Source organism: Manihot esculenta, chromosome 11, assembly GCF_001659605.2.
Source record: "Manihot esculenta cultivar AM560-2 chromosome 11, M.esculenta_v8, whole genome shotgun sequence".
NCBI classification, from domain to species: Eukaryota; Viridiplantae; Streptophyta; class Magnoliopsida; order Malpighiales; family Euphorbiaceae; genus Manihot; species Manihot esculenta.
Window position 1 is genome coordinate 4,667,659 of NC_035171.2, and position 19,815 is coordinate 4,687,473.

The 19,815-nt window shown below is 32.6% G+C and overlaps 1 protein-coding gene across 2 annotated transcripts; it reads left to right on the plus strand.

Moving 5' to 3' along the window:
- The first annotated feature begins 15,060 nt into the window (after positions 1-15,060).
- LOC110626160 (proline-rich receptor-like protein kinase PERK1) lies at positions 15,061-17,759 on the plus strand. 2 transcript variants are annotated; one of them, XM_021771931.2, is made up of 10 exons: positions 15,061-15,241; positions 15,393-15,452; positions 15,578-15,637; positions 15,844-16,179; positions 16,278-16,382; positions 16,461-16,531; positions 16,652-16,725; positions 16,824-16,983; positions 17,175-17,357; positions 17,507-17,759. In XM_021771931.2, exons 1-10 carry the CDS (start codon positions 15,175-15,177, stop codon positions 17,651-17,653), a joined length of 1,263 nt encoding a protein of 420 aa, XP_021627623.1. In that variant the 5' UTR covers positions 15,061-15,174; the 3' UTR covers positions 17,654-17,759. The 2 variants fall into 2 exon arrangements, with proteins under 2 accessions (XP_021627623.1, XP_021627624.1); XM_021771932.2 differs by having other exon boundaries at positions 15,062-15,241; positions 15,856-16,179.
- The last annotated feature ends 2,056 nt before the right edge of the window (positions 17,760-19,815 follow it).

A 19,815-nucleotide genomic window follows, 5' to 3' on the forward strand; every position in this document is an offset into this window, starting at 1 on the left:
TTCGGGAGGAAGAGAGCTCGCTCTGGTTTCGGGACGGAACTTTCCCAAAACCAGAGCTTTTAATGCTCTCTTTTCTTTTTTTTTTTAATTTTATTTTATTAATTATTCTTATTATTTTATTAATAATAATTTTATATATATATATTTGTAAATTATGGGCCTTTCTCTTTATTCATTTTTTTTTCTTTTTAATTTTTATGGGCTGGGCGTGATAATTCTCTTCTGCTAAAAGAAATTTCGTTCTCGAAATTTTACATATCTGGTGAAGGGAATAAATGTGGGAATTGAATTCACATACTCTCTTCTTTTTCCCAAGTAACTTCTTTAGCAGAGTGATTACTCCATCGAACTTTAACCAGGGGTATTATTTTGCTCCTTAGAACCTTCTCTTCTTTCGCAATGATCTCAACTGGCTCTTCTTCGTATGTTAAATCTTCCCTCAACTCGATAGGCTATTTTTGGAGGATGTGGGAAGGGTCACTTCTGTATCTCCTTAACATAGATACATGAAAGACATCATGAATCTGAGATAGCTCTGGAGGTAGTGCTAAACGATAAGCAACTGGTTCAATTCTCTCTAAAATCTCATATGGTCCTATGAATCGCGGACTCAATTTTCCACGTTTGCCAAAACGTACAACCCCTTTCCAAGGAGAGATCTTTAGGAATACCTTGTCGCCAACATTATATTCAATATCCCTTCTCTTCAGATCTGCATAACTCTTCTGTCTGTCTTGTGCTGCTTTTAATCTACTTTTGATCATCTGAATTTTATCTGTAGTGTGTTGTACTAGTTCTGGACCTTCTAATTGTCTTTCCCCTACCTCATTCCAACACAATGGTGTTCTGCATCTCCTCCCATACAAAGTTTCATAAGGAACCATGCCGATACTCGAATGATAACTATTATTATAAGAAAACTCCATTAAATGCACATACTTATCCCAGCTTCCTTTAAACTCCATCACACAAGCTCTCAGCATATCCTCCAAGGTCTGAATAGTTCTTTCTGATTGACCATCAGTTTGAGGGTGAAAGGAAGTGCTAAACTTCAACTTGGTGCCTAAAGCATTTTTCAAGCTAGGCCAAAAACGAGAAGTGAATCTTGGATCTCTATCTGAAACAATAGAAATTGAAGCACCATGGAGTCTTACAATTTCATGGACATAGATCTCTGCTAATTTGTCTAAAGAATAATCCATCCTGACAGGCAAAAAGTGTGCTGACCTGGTTAATCTATCAACTATCACCCATACTGCATTATATCCGTGCGAAGTACGAGGTAACCCAGAAACAAAATCCATAGTAATGTGTTCCCACTTCCATTCCGGAATAGAGAGCGGTTGCAGGTTTCCTGTTGGATGTTGATGTTCTGCTTTAATCTGTTGGCAAACTAAGCATATGGACACAAAGTCAGCTATTTCTTTCTTCATGCCTGGCCACCAATAATTTTCCTTAAGATCTCTATACATTTTTGTACTGCCTGGATGCATAGAGTAAGCAGAACAATGAGCTTCCTCCATAATCTCTTTCTTCAAACTTTCCACTCTGGGTACACATAGTCTATCACCAAACATTAAAGTCTCATCCTCCCTTAGGGAAAAGTCAGTACGGGTGCCATCTCTTACCTCATTACTGATCTTACTCAACTGCTCATCTTGATTTTGACTTTCCTTGACTTTTTCTATCAAAACTGGTTGAACTTTGAGAGTTGCCAACAATGCTCCTGCATCATCCACTGCTAGTTCTACCCTTAAGGATCTGATCTCTAGTAACAAGGGAAGCCGAACTGTTTTGAGATAAGCCAAATTACTAAAGGACTTGCGACTAAGGGCATCAGCTACCACATTAGCTTTACCTGGATGATATTCAATAGTACAGTCGTAGTCCTTAAGTAACTCAATCCACCGTCTCTGCCTTAAATTCAACTCCTTCTGTGTGAGAAGATACTTCAAACTCTTGTGATCTGTAAAAATCTGGCAAGTCACGCCATAAAGATAATACCTCTATGTCTTTAATGCAAACACAACTGCAGCTAATTCCAGATCATGGGTGGGATAATTTAATTCATGTGGTCTAAGCTGTCTAGAAGCATAAGCTATCACCTTCCCATGTTGCATGAGTACACAGCCTAAACCCTTATGAGAAGCATCACTATACACCATAAATCCATCTGTACCTGAGGGTAGGGTAAGAACTGGGGCTGATGTGAGACATGTTTTAAGCTTCTCAAAACTCTCTTGACATTCATCTGTCCATTCAAATTTTGCATTCTTTCGAAGGAGTTTAGTCAATGGTGCTGCAATGATGGAGAAATCCTGAACAAAGCGACGATAATACCCTGCTAAGCCCAGAAAACTTCTAACCTCTGTAACATTAGTTGGAGGGTCCCAATTGACTACTGCTTCAATCTTCTTAGGATCAACCAAAACTCCATCTACTGAGATAACATGTCCCAAGAAAACCACCCGATCAAGCCAGAACTCACATTTGCTCAATTTAGCATATTGTTGCTTATTCCTTAAAATTTGCAGTACTATCCGTAAATGCATCTCATGCTCTTCCTTGCTACGGGAATATACTAAGATGTCATCAATAAACACAATAACAAAGCTATCCAAGTAGGGCTTAAACACCCTATTCATGAGATCCATAAAAGCAGCGGATGCATTAGTTAACCCAAAAGACATAACGAGGAACTCATAATGCCCGTAACGAGTTCTAAAGGCTGTCTTGGGTATTTCAGACTCCTTGATCTTCAATTGATGATACCCAGACCGCAAATCAACCTTAGAGAATACTTTAGCACCTTGGAGCTGATCAAAAAGATCATCAATGCGGGGTAAAGGATACTTATTTCGCACAGTGACTCGATTCAATTGTCTGTAGTCAATACACAACCTTAAGGAACCATCCTTCTTCTTCACAAATAGCACCGGGGCTCCCCAAGGTGAAACACTGGGTCTTATGAAACCTTTATCAAGTAACTCTTGCAATTGTGCTTTTAACTCTTTTAATTCTACTGGGGCCATTCTGTATGGTGCCATAGAAATAGGAGTTGTACCTAGATTTAAATCAATAGAGAATTCAATCTCTCTATCTAGAGGCAACCCAGGAAGTTCTTCAGGAAATACATCAGGAAACTCACTCACTATTGGTATATCCTCCAATTTAGGTCCTTCAAGGTTACTGTCCACCACATAGGCTAAATGCGCTTGACAACCCTTCCGAAGCATCTTCCTAGTGGTCATGGTGGAAATCACATAAGAAGGAAGTAAACGCCTCTCCCCAAAGAAAGTGAACTTGGACCCTTCTGGACTATTAAATACCACTAATTTCTCAAAGCAATCTACTGTGGCATGATGACGGGATAACCAATCCATACCTAGGATAACATCCAGATCTTGTAGACACAAAGGCATCAGATCCACTAACAGCTCATGGTTGCCCAACTTAACAACACAATCCCTATACACATATTCACATACAACAGAATCCCCAACTGGAGTACTCACATCTAATCCACCATCTAAAGGTTTTAATTCTCTATCAGCATACTCAGAGAATGATTGAGATATGAAAGAGTGAGTAGAACCAGGATCTATAAGAATGTGTATCTTTATTAAAAATGGTTAACATACCAGTCACCACCTCTGGAGATGCTCGTGCCTCCTGCTGTGTCATAGCAAAGACTCTGGCTTGAGTGCGAGGTCTACCAGGTTGCATCATTGGTCTAGTCTGAGAAGATGAAGTAGCACCACTGGCTCTGCTTGAGCTAGGCCCAACTTGTGCCGTAGGTACACCCTGTGATTGTGTCCTACCATACTTTAGCTTCTGAGGCGCCACTGATCCTTGCTGAGAACCACTGTCTTTAGTTATCAGCAATGGATAATCTTTCTTAAAATGCCCCGAAGAACCACATTCAAAACAACCCCTATCAAATTTTCTGCACTCCCCAGCATGATATTTACCACAGGTGATACATTGAGGAAAATGTCTCTTCCTTTGTTCAAACCCAAAATTATATCCTTATCCTTGTCCACGTTTATGTGCCCCAAAGGAACTACCCACCGGTTGTGCTACTGAACTCTGACTAAACTGTGGTCGAGTAACTTGCTACTATGTATTGACAAAAGAACCTCTACCACTACCACTGTATTCAGTTTTGGACTGAAATGAACTGTTCCCTCTCTTAGCTGGTCTCTCTCTGAACCCCTGTGAACCCTGCATATGCTTCCTACTCATCCTCTGCTCATACTCTCTCTTTTTGCTTAACTTTCTCAACGTTCAAGGTTGCTTCCACCAATTCTCTAAAATTATTTCCTCTGAACCAAGTCATAGATGATCTAATATTGACATGTAGACCCTGTCTGAATCTGTCACATTTAGCTTCCTCAGAAGGCAGTATGTCTGAAACGAAGCAATAGAGGTCTTCAAACTTGTCAACATACTCTCTTATTGAGAGGCTTCCTTGAAACAACCTGAAAAATGCATCCTGTTTTCCCTTTCTGTAACTTTCTGATAAATACTCCTGGCAAAATTCATATATAAATTGATCCCAAGTCAGTCTAACTCCATGTCTGCGACGAATGCCATTAAACCAACCATCAGCCTTACCTTGAAGCAATCCATGTACATTATCTACCTTATCTGGATCAGTCAACTTCATTAATTCAAACACTTTTATCACTTTCTTTAACCATTTATCTGCAATGTCAGCATCAGAAGAACCCTCAAAATCATAAGCCCCCAAATGTCTAGCACGATCCACTATCTCCCACGGATCTCTAGGTTTAGCTATAATAACTGCTGTAACTACTTGTGCCACAAAAGCACCCAGGTCTGCATTGATCTGAAAAGGATTGGCTGGTGCTACAGGTGAAACAAAAGGTGGAACTGCAGGTGCAACACGAGGTGCAACTGTAGGTGCTGAAGGGGGTGATGGTGATGTTGGATATGTTCTTGATTCAACACCATGAGAAGCAAAATCTCCATGCCCTTCTCCGCTCTCAAGTAAAATATGATCTGCCACCCCTTCTAGAGGTGGAGGTGTAACTGTAGGATCCCTATGAGGTCGACCAATATCAGCTAATCTAGCTGTACGAACACCACGGCCCCGATTTCTATTACCTACTCTGGGCGGCATTGTCCTACAAACGAAAAATACGAAAAGAATTATCAGGATATAATTAAGAATACTGACTCGAGAAAAGTCTACAGAATCTATAACCTAAGCTCTGATACCAAAAATTTTCACACCCATTCTCTAATCTGTAGAAATGAATATGACTCAAAAAACTGACAGAGTTCCCTCTAATATTAGGCATATAAATATATATAACCTGCTATAAGTTTTAAAATATTAAACATATAAGAGAAAACTGATGGTTGTTCTAGTCAATTCATAATATATTTACATTAAACAAAATACGTTCCTCACTAGAATGTACAATCTATACATGATCTTTCAAAATTACAAAAAGATATGACAAAAGACCTAGGATTGGTCCGACCTCCTCTAGACTCTGAGTGGACGATGTGCAAGGAAAGTCAAACTAGGAGATGCGGACTGCTGACCGGATCACCGAAAAGAAACTGAAATAATAAAAGTATAAGGGTGAGTACAAAATACTCAGTGAGCGGATAAATAAAGAACAAAGGGGAAAAGATAAAGTTTAGGTACTTAATAGTACCAAATATTTAGCTAAAATAAGTCAGCTGAATAAATACAGTTTAATCCAATTAATATAAAATGAACTGTGAAAAATAGAATCTGCATACACTCATAATATGTTCCCTATAGATAATGCTAGCATCTCAAGTGTGATAAAATAATGACAGCCTGAAAGCAATGCTGGCATCTTAGGCTCTATGATGACAAATTTGGCCTAAAAGCTAATAAAATACTGGTCATACACATGTGCAGAGCTACCCCAAAGGGTGACCACCTGACATACGCCCCAAAGGCTGTCTGTATATCAAGCGCTGTCCCAAAGACAGTACAAATATATATATTATGCTGAAAATAAATCACCTGTCATCAAGGTGTTATCTATTCGGTGCATATACAGAGTGTAATCGGCTATTTATTCAGCTGTGCTTTAAATTCAATTTTCATTTATTCAAGAAATATAAATTATAATAGATTCTAGTCCTATTGGAATTAACTCCAAAAGCCTTGTCAACCCGACTATGAGGAGCATATAAATACTTTAAAATATTACATTCTAAGAGCATATTTTAAAATATTTAGGGCGCATTTGGGAGATAGATGCTAAAAGTGAAATAAATCATTTTATCTATTAATAGTAGACAAATTGCATACTACTAAACCATGCATCTATTGCCACAGTTGTTCATATCAGTATTTTGAGAATATACCTTAATGACCAATAGTTAACAATGACTGACCAATAGTTAACAATGACTCTGATGGGTGGTTTTGCTAGATTAAGCAATAATGAGTCTACGTAAATACATTGCTCCCGACTCTTCAATCATTTGATAACCAGAGTTATTCTTTAATAAATGATCATTATGAGTCGAGCTCAATAGAATTTGATTAATCCTTGGAGTATCTTAGTTGCACGCAATTCTAATAAGCTAGTTCAGCTAAAACAGCTAAGTTATCACTGTTGTTGCAGCTTGCACAAAGATGACTAACAAGAAAGGAGAAGATAAGCTTTGCTTCATATTATTTTCATATGTACAACATACATTCAAGCTCAGTATAAATAGACTTTTGAGCAAGTAACTGCCTTAACAGTCTTGGTTATAGAATACCACGTGAAACTAATATAAATGCCAGCCCAACTTTTGTTTAACTAACTGGAACTAATTTTGGTGCAATTTTCCTCTATATGATTTGATATCCCCCCGCAAGCTGGAGAGTAGATATTGACAAGACCCAGCTTGAGCAGAATGTCTAGAAAAGGAGCAGTAGCTAAGGGCTTATTACAAATATCAGCTAACTAAGAAGAGGAAGGAACAGGAAGTAGCTTGATCAGTCCAGCATGTATCTTTTCTCGTACAATATGGCAATCAATCTCTATGTGTTTGGTACGTTCATGAAAAGTCGGGTTGGCAGTTATCTGAAGAGTAGATTTGTTATCACAGTATAATAATGCAGGGTGATAATGAGGCACACACATATCTTTTAATAGATAGGACAACCATTGCAGCTCACAAGTAGTGCTAGCCAAAGCTCTGTATTCAGTTTTTGAGGAAAAATGAGATACAGCAGTTTGCTTCTTAGCTTTCTAACTAATTAAGGAAGAACTAAGATAAATGCAAAAGCCAATTACAGATTTGTGAGAATCCACACAGCCTGCCCAGTCTGAATCACTGAAAAGCTTTAAACTGAGCAGTGGAGTTGGCTGGAAAGAAGACACTAGTTCCAGGAGATCCTTTGATGTATCGAAGGACTCTGTGTGCAACCTGAAGATGTACAGAAAAGGGCTTATCCATGAATTGACTAAGTTGTTGTATGGCAAAGGAAATATCAGGCCTAGTTGAAGTTAAATATAACAATCTACCAATGAGTTGTCTGTACTGTGAGCATCAGTTAAGACATCTCCTGTGTCTTTACTTAACTTGGCTTTATGATCCATAGGAGTTGTAACAGGTTTGGCCTCCAAATATCCAGTATCAACGAGAATATCTAGAGCATATTTCATTTCATTAAGTATAATGCCTACTGGAGTTCTAGAAACTTCAAGCCCCAAGAAAAACTTAAGTTCCCCCAAGTCCTTGATCTTGAATTTGGTGTCAAGGAAGGACTTAACAAATTGAATTTCTGTGGGATTGGTTCCAGCAAGGATGAGATTACCTACATATACTAAGATGACAGTGACTTAAGAACCAGATTGTTTCACAAATAGAGAATGATCTAAAGTAGATTGCTTATAACTAAAAGACATGAGAGCATGAGATAATTTGGAGAACTATTGTCTATTGGCTTGTTTGAGTCCATATAGGGACTTTTGGAGCTTACATACCTTATTTGGATTGGCTGTTTTGAATCTTGGGAGAAGAAGCATGTAGACTTCTTCGTTGAGGTCTTCATGAAGAAATGCATTATTGGCATCAAGCTATTCTAAAGTCCAATTATGAATGGCAGCCAGGGCTAAAAGTATTCTAACAGTTGTCATTTTTGCCACAGGTGAGAAGGTATCAAAGTAATCCCCTCCTTACTGAGTGTATCCCCTAGCAACCAAACGTGTTTTATACCTTTCAATAGTCATCAATTTTATATTTCACTTTAAAGACCCATTTGTAGCCAATAGGAGTCTTTCCAAGTGGTAAGTCAGTGATCTACCATGTAGAATTCTCCTCAAGAGCTTGGATTTAGGCCTGCATTGCTAATTTCCAACAGTCATGTTTCACAGCTTGATGATAGGTTTTGGGTTCAGAAGAAGCAGAGATGGTAAGAGAAAAATGTTCATGAGAAGAAGGTAAATGAGCATAGGATATGAAAGAACTTAAAGGATAAGGAGTATCTGAAATTGGAGATTTAGTAACAGTTATGGTCGATAAATAAATTGCAATGATAATCTTGCAAATAAGTTGGAGACTTTCTAAGTCTTGTAGACTGCCTAGGTAAAGAAGTCGATTCTATTGGAGGAGTAGAGGTGGGAAGGGTGGAAGGATAAGTATCTACATTTGGAATAGAAGTGTCCTGAGGAAGAAAGAGAGAGAGTGGGAAAAGACTGGGAATGAACATGAAGAGGGAAAATATTCTCATAAAAGACTACATTTCTGGAAAGAAAAATGTTTCTGTTAAGAACATCCAACAATATATACCCGTTAGTGCCTTGCTTCAAGCCTAGGAAGATGCACTTCCTAGCTCTAAGATCAAATTTAGTTCTTTGAGCAGTGATTGTGGTGGCAAAGCAAAAAGAGTCAAAGACTCTAAACAACATTTCATAAGGTGTCTTATTATAAATGATAGGGGAAGGTAATCTATTGATGAGATGAACTGCATATACAACAGTATAACACCAGTAGGACTTACAAAGATTAGATTGGAAGAGAAGAGCTCTTGCAATATTTAGGATATATTGATGATTCCTTTCAACAATGGCATTTTGCTTAGGAATTTCAATGCAAGAAGTCTGATGAATAGTGCTTTTAGCTGCATAGAAAGTGGGCATATCAAACTCAGGTACGTTATCACTTCTCACAATTTTGACAGTAATGAGAACTGAGTTTCAACCATAGAAAAAAAAATCCTTGCAGAGACTGCCTTACTTGGGATTTAGCTTGTAACAAATGCAACCAAGTGTACCTTGTATAGTCATCCACTATTGTTAAGAAATATTTGTGATTGTGAATGGATGAAATAGAAAAGGGCCCTTAAATGTCAACATGAATTAGTTCGAATGGCTTCGAAGTTTTACTGGTGCTAATAGGAAATGAGAGTTTCTTTGTTTGGCAAAATGACATACATCACAGTGATTATTTCTTATAACAAAAAAACCACGTAAGTGCTTTTGCAGAGTTTGAAGTCTGACAGTGGAAGGATAACCAAATCTTTGATGCTAAATGTCAAAGGTAGATAAAGATGACATAAAAGTTGCATGTTAACCTGATGTTGCAGTGTATAAAGCACATTGTTTACCTCAGCTGTACCAATTATCTTCCATGCGTGCAGATTCTATATAAAGCAAGTATGTTTATGAAAGATGAAACAACAGGGAGAAGATCTTGTGAGCTTTGTGATTGACAAAAGATTAAATTGAAATGTTGGAATATAAAGAACATCATCAAGACTGAGATCTATTAAGAACTCCACTGTGCCTAATATGGTAGATGAAACTTTAGTACCATTTGACAAAGTAACAAAGATAGGATAAATAGTCTTGTAGGATTTGAAGCTAGTCAATGAAAAGGTAGTATGATCTGTAGCCCAAGTGTCCAGAATCCACTCATTATGTCCATGAGTACAGGCCAAAGAGAAATGAGTACCTGTTGATGGAGAATCAAATGAAGAAACCAGATTGGTGGAGGCAGGCTGTGACTGAGAAGGTGATGAGCTTGATGAAGCTACATAAGTATTGAGTTGTGAGACCTTAAATAGGTTCATTAAGCTATGGTACTGATCTTGAGAAAGAATAAAATTTGGAGTATTTGGACCACTTTGAACAGATTCAATGGCTGCATTCAATAGATCTTCAAAAACAACATTATTTGCAATAGGAGAATCGGTTCTGAATTTAAAACCTAGTGGATAACCATGCTTTTTGTAGCAAGTGTCAATTGTGTGTTTTTTCTTACCACAGAAGGTGCAAAACTCGGTATCAATAGATCTTTATCCTCCTTGAACTAGATTAGGCTTTGAACGGTTAAATGACTTGATTCTTGAGTCTGATTGATCAGATCTAAAAGCTCTACTAGCAAGTAAGCTAGAAATGGTGCACTTCACTGACAACAATTTAATATGTCAAGCATGCAAGAATGATTCACGAGGGTTGTTGCAAGGTTATTATATCGGTCAACCACAGGTGGTTAAGATTGTGGGAAAGAGCAAATAAGCTAGAAATGGATCATTTGGGAGCCTTTCTCTTGTATATATATGTGAATAGTTAGTGATAGAGAATATGTACTCTGTATGATTTTCCTCAGTTTTACTCAATCAATGAAATCCTCTCGCTCTAAGCAAACGATCACATAGAATGGCTGGATAAAGTAGTAGTCAAGCGGACAAGGAGAGAAATCAAACTAACCTTCCAAAGTTCTAATAATCTTGGTATGAATTTGATGAGTGCTCACTTAACAGTTGACAACTATTTAGCTTGGAGTAGATTAATGTTAATTACTTTGAAAGCCAAAGACAAGTTAGGTTTCATAACTGAAAAGTGTAAAATACCCAATGGATATTCACTTAAATTTAAGAAATAAGCCAAAGTTAATAGTATGGTAACCTCATGCATTCTTAACTCAATTTCCAAAGAAATTATGGAGGCTTTTCTATGCGCATAGTGCCAAGGATCTACGGAATAAATTGGCACATCGGCTTTGTAAAAGCAATGGACTACTGATGTACTAAATCAAGAGGAAATGAACACGCTTAATCAAGGAAATATGATTGTTATGGTGAATTTTATAAAACTAAAGAAATTATGAGACGAAATGTCACGTTTATGGCTATGTCCTACATGCAATGGTGGAGCTGCAAAGGAATAAGTAGAAATTGACAAAGGGGACAAGGTGATTCAGTTCTTAATGGGACCCGACAACATCTATGATGAGTTGCAAAACTCACTATTTTTTTTATATTAAATTTCATAATTTTGCTATAATTTTAATATAAACAATTGATTTTTTACTTTGATTTTGATTTTGCACAGATTTTGAGCTGAAAGTGTAAAAAAGAACTAAAAGATACTGTTTTCGAGCTATTTTTATCTGGAAGGTACAGTCTTATCCAATGCTGTGACCTAAACTTAACGAATAAATTGCAAGATTTCTATTTTGCCAGCTATACAGAGTTCAAACCTATTTGAGATGGTTACAAATATAATCAGATCGGGATTAGGATAATAATTATAGGAGTAGTAGATTTATTTTACCTTTTTCTTTTTAAATTTTGAATAATTATTTTTTTTTGTTTAGAAAAATCCTATAAAAAGACTGTTTTAGAAGTGGAAAATATATCTCATCTCTCATTCTCTCCTTTCGGTTCTTCTTCTAGCCGAATCCTTTCTTTATTTTCTTTTATTTATTTTTTAATTTTGTTATGATTCTTACTGACTAAACATATTTTTTCAATTGAAAGTTAATCAAGTTGAGATTTATTTATATTGTGAGATTTTGTTTTTAATTTATATTCATATTAATTTTTATTTTCATTTTTTTTTCTGTTTATAAAGAACACCACCTCTGGTTTGTCTTTTAGGAATTCAAAAGATCTATTGAATTTTTTAAAAAGACAATATATTGCTAATTAATCTAAATAAATACGTAATTATTTAATTGGATTAACACAAGTAGTAATTAGCATATTTATTTATATTAAGAAATTAATTGATTTGGTTTAAATAATTCGCTTGCAATTATTGATTATGTTTCACGCTTGACAGACTTATTAATTAATTAGGAATTAATTTAAGCACTGGATAGACTTATTAATTAATTAGAAATTAATTTAAGCAAATTAATTTAATTTTGAGAAAGAATTGGTGGGATTGCTTGTATAAACACTATAACCAAATACTAAACAATTAAATGAATCATCTTTTTAATCAGTGATCAACTGCAAACTTCTAACTCTGACTACTTTTGTCTGAATTTTTTAAAATTATTTATTTATTTTATCATTCCAATTTCATTATTTTCTTTAATTTTTCTTAAAATTAATTTCTCTAATAGAAAACTTTCTTCTTTTTTCACTTTTAAACAATTCTTTCTTTCTTTTTTTACTTGGCATTTAAATTAAACAATTTTAAGATTTCGATAGAATCGATACTCATTCGTTCTATCTATAAATTCTATTAAATCAATAAAAGGAGAATCCGTTTTAATTGATGGATTCGACATCCATCAATCTATGATCATGTGAAGAACCAGATTCTCTTACTTCTATTAATAAAACTTATTCTAGAGCATTCGATCGGTTCGGTTTAAAATCGAATCAAATCGAATAAATCAAAAATTAAAATTTTAGTATTTATAAAAATCAAACCGAATCAATTTTGATCAGAAATTAAATCAAACCGACCGGTCTGATTTGATTTGATTCGGTCAGTTTTATTGATTTCAATTTTTAATAATTTTTTTATTTTTTACACTTTACTTTTAATATTTTAAAATTTAATTAAAATATTTTAATTTTAATATGATCTAATTTCTCTATATTATTGAAAATAACATATTATTATCGTTAATCGGTTCAGTTTAATTTTTTCAATTTTTTTTTATCAAAACTGAATCGAACTGAAGTAATCGAAATTTTTAAAATTAAAAATCGAACTAAACCGAAATGAATAAAAGACCGAACTGAATTTTTAAATTAATTCGATTTAATCAATTTTTTTTAGTTGAATCGAATACTGCTCACTCCTGGTGCCGAGAGTTGAAAAATAAAGGGAAATTCACAGCTTGATAGGAGGAGTGAATAATGGCTAGACAATATTGGCAAATGCTCAGATCACAAAGAAGGAGAATGGAAATGAAAGTGCAATACCTATCTTCAATAACAATAGCCAGGTTAGGGAGTCATGCTTCAAGTTGATCTGCTATCCTGAATGGTTCAAACAGAAGAAGAATATGCAAGCTGCAAATGCCCTAACTCACAATGATGATGGATCTGAAGTAAAAGCAAGTGAAGTTGTTAAAAGACCTAAAACCAATAATGCACAACTGACAAGCTTAATCCAACAGAAGCTAATAAGTATTCTGAAAGGCAAGTCCGTGAATGGGGCTAATCGTGTAGAATTCTCTAGATTCGCAAGTAATATCTCTTATTATAATGGTTCTTGCAAGAATAATATAGAATAAGAACTTGACTTATTGATATAGGTGCAACATTTTCATATGTTCCAATCACACACTTTTCACCTCTTTAAAATCTTTACTCAAACCTTGTTCTATCCAACTACCTAGTGGATCAAGTCAATTGGCAAGCAAGACCGGAGATAGTCATCTAAGTCCTTCACTAACACTGCACAAGGTATTGTTTGTTCCTACCTTCAACCATAACCTTCTCTCTGAATTAATTAGCTTACAAGTGAATCTGAGATCAATGTGCATTTCTTTTCTAATGAGTGTCATCTACGGTTCTAGGGGTGCGCATTTGAACCGAACCGAACTAAATAAACCGAAAATTAAAATTTTGGTATTTATAAAAATCAAACCGAACTGATTTTGATTAAAAACTGAATTGAATTGAATCTGTCTGATTCGGTTTAATCGGTTTGAATTTTTAATAAATTTTTTATTTTTTACACTTTATTTTTAGTATTTTAAAATTTAATTAGAATATTTTAATATTAATATGATCTAATCTCTCTATATATTATTAAAAATAATATACTATTATCACTAATCGGTTTAATTTAATTTTTTTAATTTTTTTTAATCAAAACCGAACCAAACTGAAATAATTGAAATTTTTAAAATTAAAAACCAAATCGAAATAAAATATATAAAAAAATCAAATTAATTTTTTAAATTAATTCAGTTTGATCAATTTTTTTAGTTTAAATTTGCTCACCCCTAATTCCATACCTTGTGATACATGTGATTTAGCTAATTCTATACCTTGTGATACATGTGATTTAGCAAAACATCGTTTACCATTTCTTAAAAGTTAATCGAAATCTTGTTTGCGTTACTATAAATTTTTTAAATGACAAAATTATCATCAATTAAATGAGAATAGATTTATTATTTTATGAAAATTTAGAATAAAATTAAAAATTTAGAGTATAACCACTAATAAACAAAATCAATTTTAATAAAATAAATTAATTAAGAGTTAACTGCTGCTATTAGAATTGAGTAAAATTATAGAATTAAAAATTCAACAGATGATCTTGGTCAATTTTATATGAATTTTACTATGAAATTATATTTATTATATCTGTAAAACAGTTATATTAAAATTTTTTTTTCTTTCTCTTATAAATTTTTCACCAATAAATTATTTTAATTATTTCTACGCGTTTTCTATATTAAATATGACCAAGATTTTAAAAATTGACCCTCGTATTATTGGTTAACAAAGTCAGACTAACTACTTCGTAGTTTCTTCATTTATTAATCTGTAATTGGAACTCATCATCGATTAATTAATTTTGATACGTCGATTTTATAATACACAGACCAAGACTAAAACTTCCTCAATGGATTAATAATTCAACCTTCTTAATAATGCCATGACAGCCTGGGTGCTGTCTGGAGATTGCTTGCTCAAGTTTTCTTCTCTATTTTATTCAGTTAATTTTGGCTAAAATAATTCAACTAGAAATAATTAATTTTAATTTTTATAGTAGGATGAAACTAATTAATTAGTTTCCTTTAATATTTTCTTATATATATATATATATATATTCCGACCTTCTAATGACACCAAAGACCCCTGGCTTTTCATTTTCCAGCTTGACTCTGTCTCTCTCTCTCTCTCTCATCCGAGGGCTGTGTATCAGAATTCAGAAAGAAACCTAGTGGGCAGCCATGTTTGGATCTTACTTTTGCGGGTTATGGAATAAGAAAGGAAACGCTAATGGCCAAAACAGTGGAGGTATTTCTTTTCTTCTCATATCTATATATGAATGATTGTTAGATAAACAGCAAGCTTTAATTTGGGTGTCACCGTTATATGATTAAGATTTGTTTGTTATGGGAAAGAACTCAAAGGACTTCTCATTTGATTCTCTTTTGTTTTCAATTAGCAAAACCGGAGGAAAAACCAATTCCAGTACCAGAAACTGATGATGACGGCAGAGGGGAAGGTATGTAACAAGGGAATTGCTTAACATCTTATTTTTGCTTGACTTTTAGTGGCAAATTATTGACTTAAAAGTATTAAAAGAAAAAAGACAAGAGTTCTTATTGATTCTCTTTTATTTCCTATTAGTTAAAACAGAGGAAACAGCTATTCCAATACAAGCAACTGATGATGACAGCAGAGAGAAAGGTATGCAACAAGTTAATTGCTAAACATATTATATCAAATTTCAAACATCTCGCTTATGTGTGGAATTTACGTTTGATATGTCTTCTGTTAATTTCTGATATTGTGCATCTATCTAAATAATTTCTAATTCACTAAATTGCACAGCAACAAAATCAACAAACAAACCTTATAATACTAAAAATAATTCATGTGTGTACTTGGGTAAGCATTTGATCCAGGTGTTCCCAAGTATAGCTTTGAAGAGCTAGCAAAAGCAACAGGTGATTTCTCCAACAACAACCGTGTTGGGCAGGGTGGTTCTGGTCAAGTTTATAAAGGAACACTTCCTAATGGTAAACAAGTTGCAGTTAAGAGGCTTAAACATCATTCAGATCCTGAGATAGAGCAAATGGCTCAACTTCACTTCGAGGATGAGGTTAAAACCATTGGCCGCATTCGTCACCGGAATATTGTCGAGATCGTCGGATACTGCAGCGAAAAAGCTGATCGATTGCTTGTTTATGAGTTCGTTTCCAACAATTCTTTGAAATCTCATCTGTACGGTGAGTACTTTTCAAACTATCACACGCTTTCTCCTTGGATTTATAATTTATTTATCATGAGAATTAAATGATTAAGCCATCTTGTTTGGTTACACAAGTGGGAAGAAGACAGCAGGAAACGGTGAGCGTCCCGATTGATTGGCCAACCAGAATGAAAATTGCTTTGGATACTGCAAAAGGATTGGCATATTTGCATGAAGACTGTAAGTTTTAACTTCATTTTTTTTATATATTGAATTTTATGCTCTTTATTTTTTACACACTTTAATTTTATATCTTAGGTACGCCTAGAATCATTCACCGAAATATTAAAAGTGAAAATATTCTCATTGATGATAAATTTAATCCTAAGGTATGATAATATAATTATTTTTACTATATATCATATTATATATTTATAAAAATTGTTAATTTATGTTATATTAATTTGAATGACAAAATAAATTACTTCCATCGACTTTTTACTCTTCAGATTGGAGATTTTGGAATTTCCAAAGATTTTACAGATTCAGCAACTCCCGTTTCCACTGATCCAAGGGGAACTCCGTAAGATTCGTATCATATTTGTTCGCTAAATTTTCTTTGTCAGAGAAAATTCATCAAATAGGTTGTCCTCATCTGATGAATACTTTCTCTAAGTGCAGTTATGTCCCCCCTGAGTATTACAACAAAGATGGCCAAAATAGAAAGCTCACCGACAAGTCCGATGTCTTCTCCTTCGGTCTTGTGCTTCTTGAGCTAATTACTGGGAAATTAGCCGTTTTTGAAAAGCAACGCAAGGAATATATTCGCTTAGCTATTTGGGTACTTAATTTTTTTTTTTTAATTAACAAAAATTTCCTTTACGAATTCAATATTATTTGAATACCATTTAAATTTTTATATCTTTTCAACAATCGAAAATCAAAAATTTTAATTTTTATAAAAACTGAAGTGAGAATTTAATATTTTGTATTGACAACTGACCTTCGTACATCTATTTGGATTATTCACAGGCCATGCCTCTAGTGAAACAAATATTGGATGCAGACAACCAAGATTTGGATTCAGAAAATTGCAAAGATCTTTTTGATTCCAAATTACAGAACAATTATGAGAAAGATGATATGATCCGAATGATTTATTGTGTTGTTGCTTGTGTATATAAACCAGTAAAGTTACGGCCACAAATGAGTCAGGTAAATTCACAAAAATAAATCAGTTATTTTTGGATGTTTTCGTGAATAAAATATTTACATATAATTTAAAAATTTAGTGTATATATATAAAAATATTTGATAATTTTGTATGTGTTGATTAATAATTGGGTGATGATTTTGTGATGCAGATAGTTGAAGTACTAAAAGGAAATATGGAACCCAAAACTATATGGGTCAGAAGTGACTGCAAGTACTTGTACGAAGGGTCACCTTATGCTCCATTGCCACAGGCGCATGGAACCTCCTCCGACTCTTGTGCTCTATCCAATACATGAAAACCTCGCCTTGTAAAAAAAGAAAAAGTGTTTCTTGCTAAATGTATGTGCTTGTTTGAGGGATTAATTAGTTAATAAGAATGTGCTCCAAGCTAAATTTTTTAAAGATTAATAATGATTGATATTGAATTAATTTTTCCATATGCATATATATTGGCAGAAAACATATCCGGTAAGAAATTTACTATTTACTTTCTTATTATTACTATTATTAATAAATTAATTTCTATATTTTTAAAAATTTATTAAAATATTTTTTTTTCAATGAATAAAATAGTTTATAGAAAATTTTTAAAACTTAATTTTTTTCTCAAATAAAATTCGTTATTTAATTTTTAGGTATTATAATTATTAACGAATCAGTTCTCACAGTTTTAAAAATTTATTGAAACGTTATTATTTTTTCTCTTTATCAACAGAATAGTCAAAAAAATAAAGATGAAAGAAAAACAAAAAAAACAAGATAATTTAATTTTTTATTATATTTTTAACAGTAAAAATAGAAAGAACAACTATTTTGTTGATAAAGAAAAAAAAATTTTAATAAATTTTTTAAAATTATTCTTGATTTGTTAATAATAATAATATTTAAATACTAAATAATAAATTTTCTTAAATTTTATTTTAAAACAAAATGAGATATTATTTAATATTAATATTTTGTATGTATAATAAATATAATTTCATTATTAATATAGTAAAAAATTCATTTAAAATTGACACAGATCATCGGTTGAATTTTTAACTCTATACTTTTACTCAATTCTAATAACAGCAGCTAACTCTTAATTTGTTTTATTACAAATCAGCATTGCCCTTTAAAAATAATTTTCTCTTTTACTTTATTAATTCCATAACCTATGGTTGGAGTTGAAATTATTGATTTTGATGTACAGTTTAAAATACTGTTTATATTTATACCTTTATACATTACTCTTTTTTTTATTCCTAATTTTTATCCATATTTTTTATTATATCAAAATTATTATTCATATTTTTTATATATAATTAATATATAAAGTAACTATTATAACCTAATTAATTTTATCATATTTTTAAAATAATCTTTGATTAATTATCAAAATATTCCCTATAATTTAGGAATAAACTTCTCCCTTGATTTATAAATGAGTTCTAACATCTAGACTTATAAAGAAAAAGTGAGAAGAATGAGACTCAGCTCGTAAAATTAAATTAAAAAATTGATTTTAGTTTAAATTTTTTTATTTTGCCGTTAATACTTGTAAATAAATAAAATTAATAAATTTTTATTTTTTATTTATTTAAATTTTAAATCATACCCATCGTATTTTGACAAATTAAAAATTAAACATTTTAAATTTTTTTAAAATATATATTTTTTTATTTATATACCTCTAATTTAAAAAAATAAAACAATTATAATTATTAATTTTTTTTAAGAAGTGTTTAACTGATATTTTATTATATCATGTAGATAATTCTTCATAATATAACAGTTCTGCTGTAAAATTTCTCGGTGACATAATATACCATCAGGAACTTTCAATGCAACTAGGCAATAACACAGACTATTCTAAATATTTATTGCCATAATTTCACTTAGAGATGAATCCTGATTTCATCTCTGAAAGTTGCTTTCTGTTATGAGGTGTATTAATTTAAAACTAATCAAATTATTTTAAGGGTTCAGCTATAATTATAATAATTTTTTAGTATATAGTTTAAAACTTTCATTATAATTATAATTAAATGTAAAAATTTAGTCTGATTTAGACTTTAATCTCTTGACTATAATTAAAAAAATTTTAAATAATAGATTTGTTATACAAAATTTAAATGTTAGTCTATAATCATAAAATATTTATTTTTACGTATAATAGATCTTAAAAAAATTATCGTACAAAAAACTCTATTTCTAGGTTGGTTGTTCTTCTGATAGATAATATACTATATGTAATATTATTTTATTTAAACTTAAATTAAATTAATAATTTTAATATTTAATTAAAATATTCACATTAATCAAATTAATAATAAAAAAATTCAGAGAAGATAATATATTATAATCACTTAAATTATACCCGAAAAAACTCCATTGGACGGAAGACTTCACGCGATTGGAGAAAGACAATTTTCAACGCGGCTTCTTTTAAAATTTTGTCCCATATAGGCTCAATCTC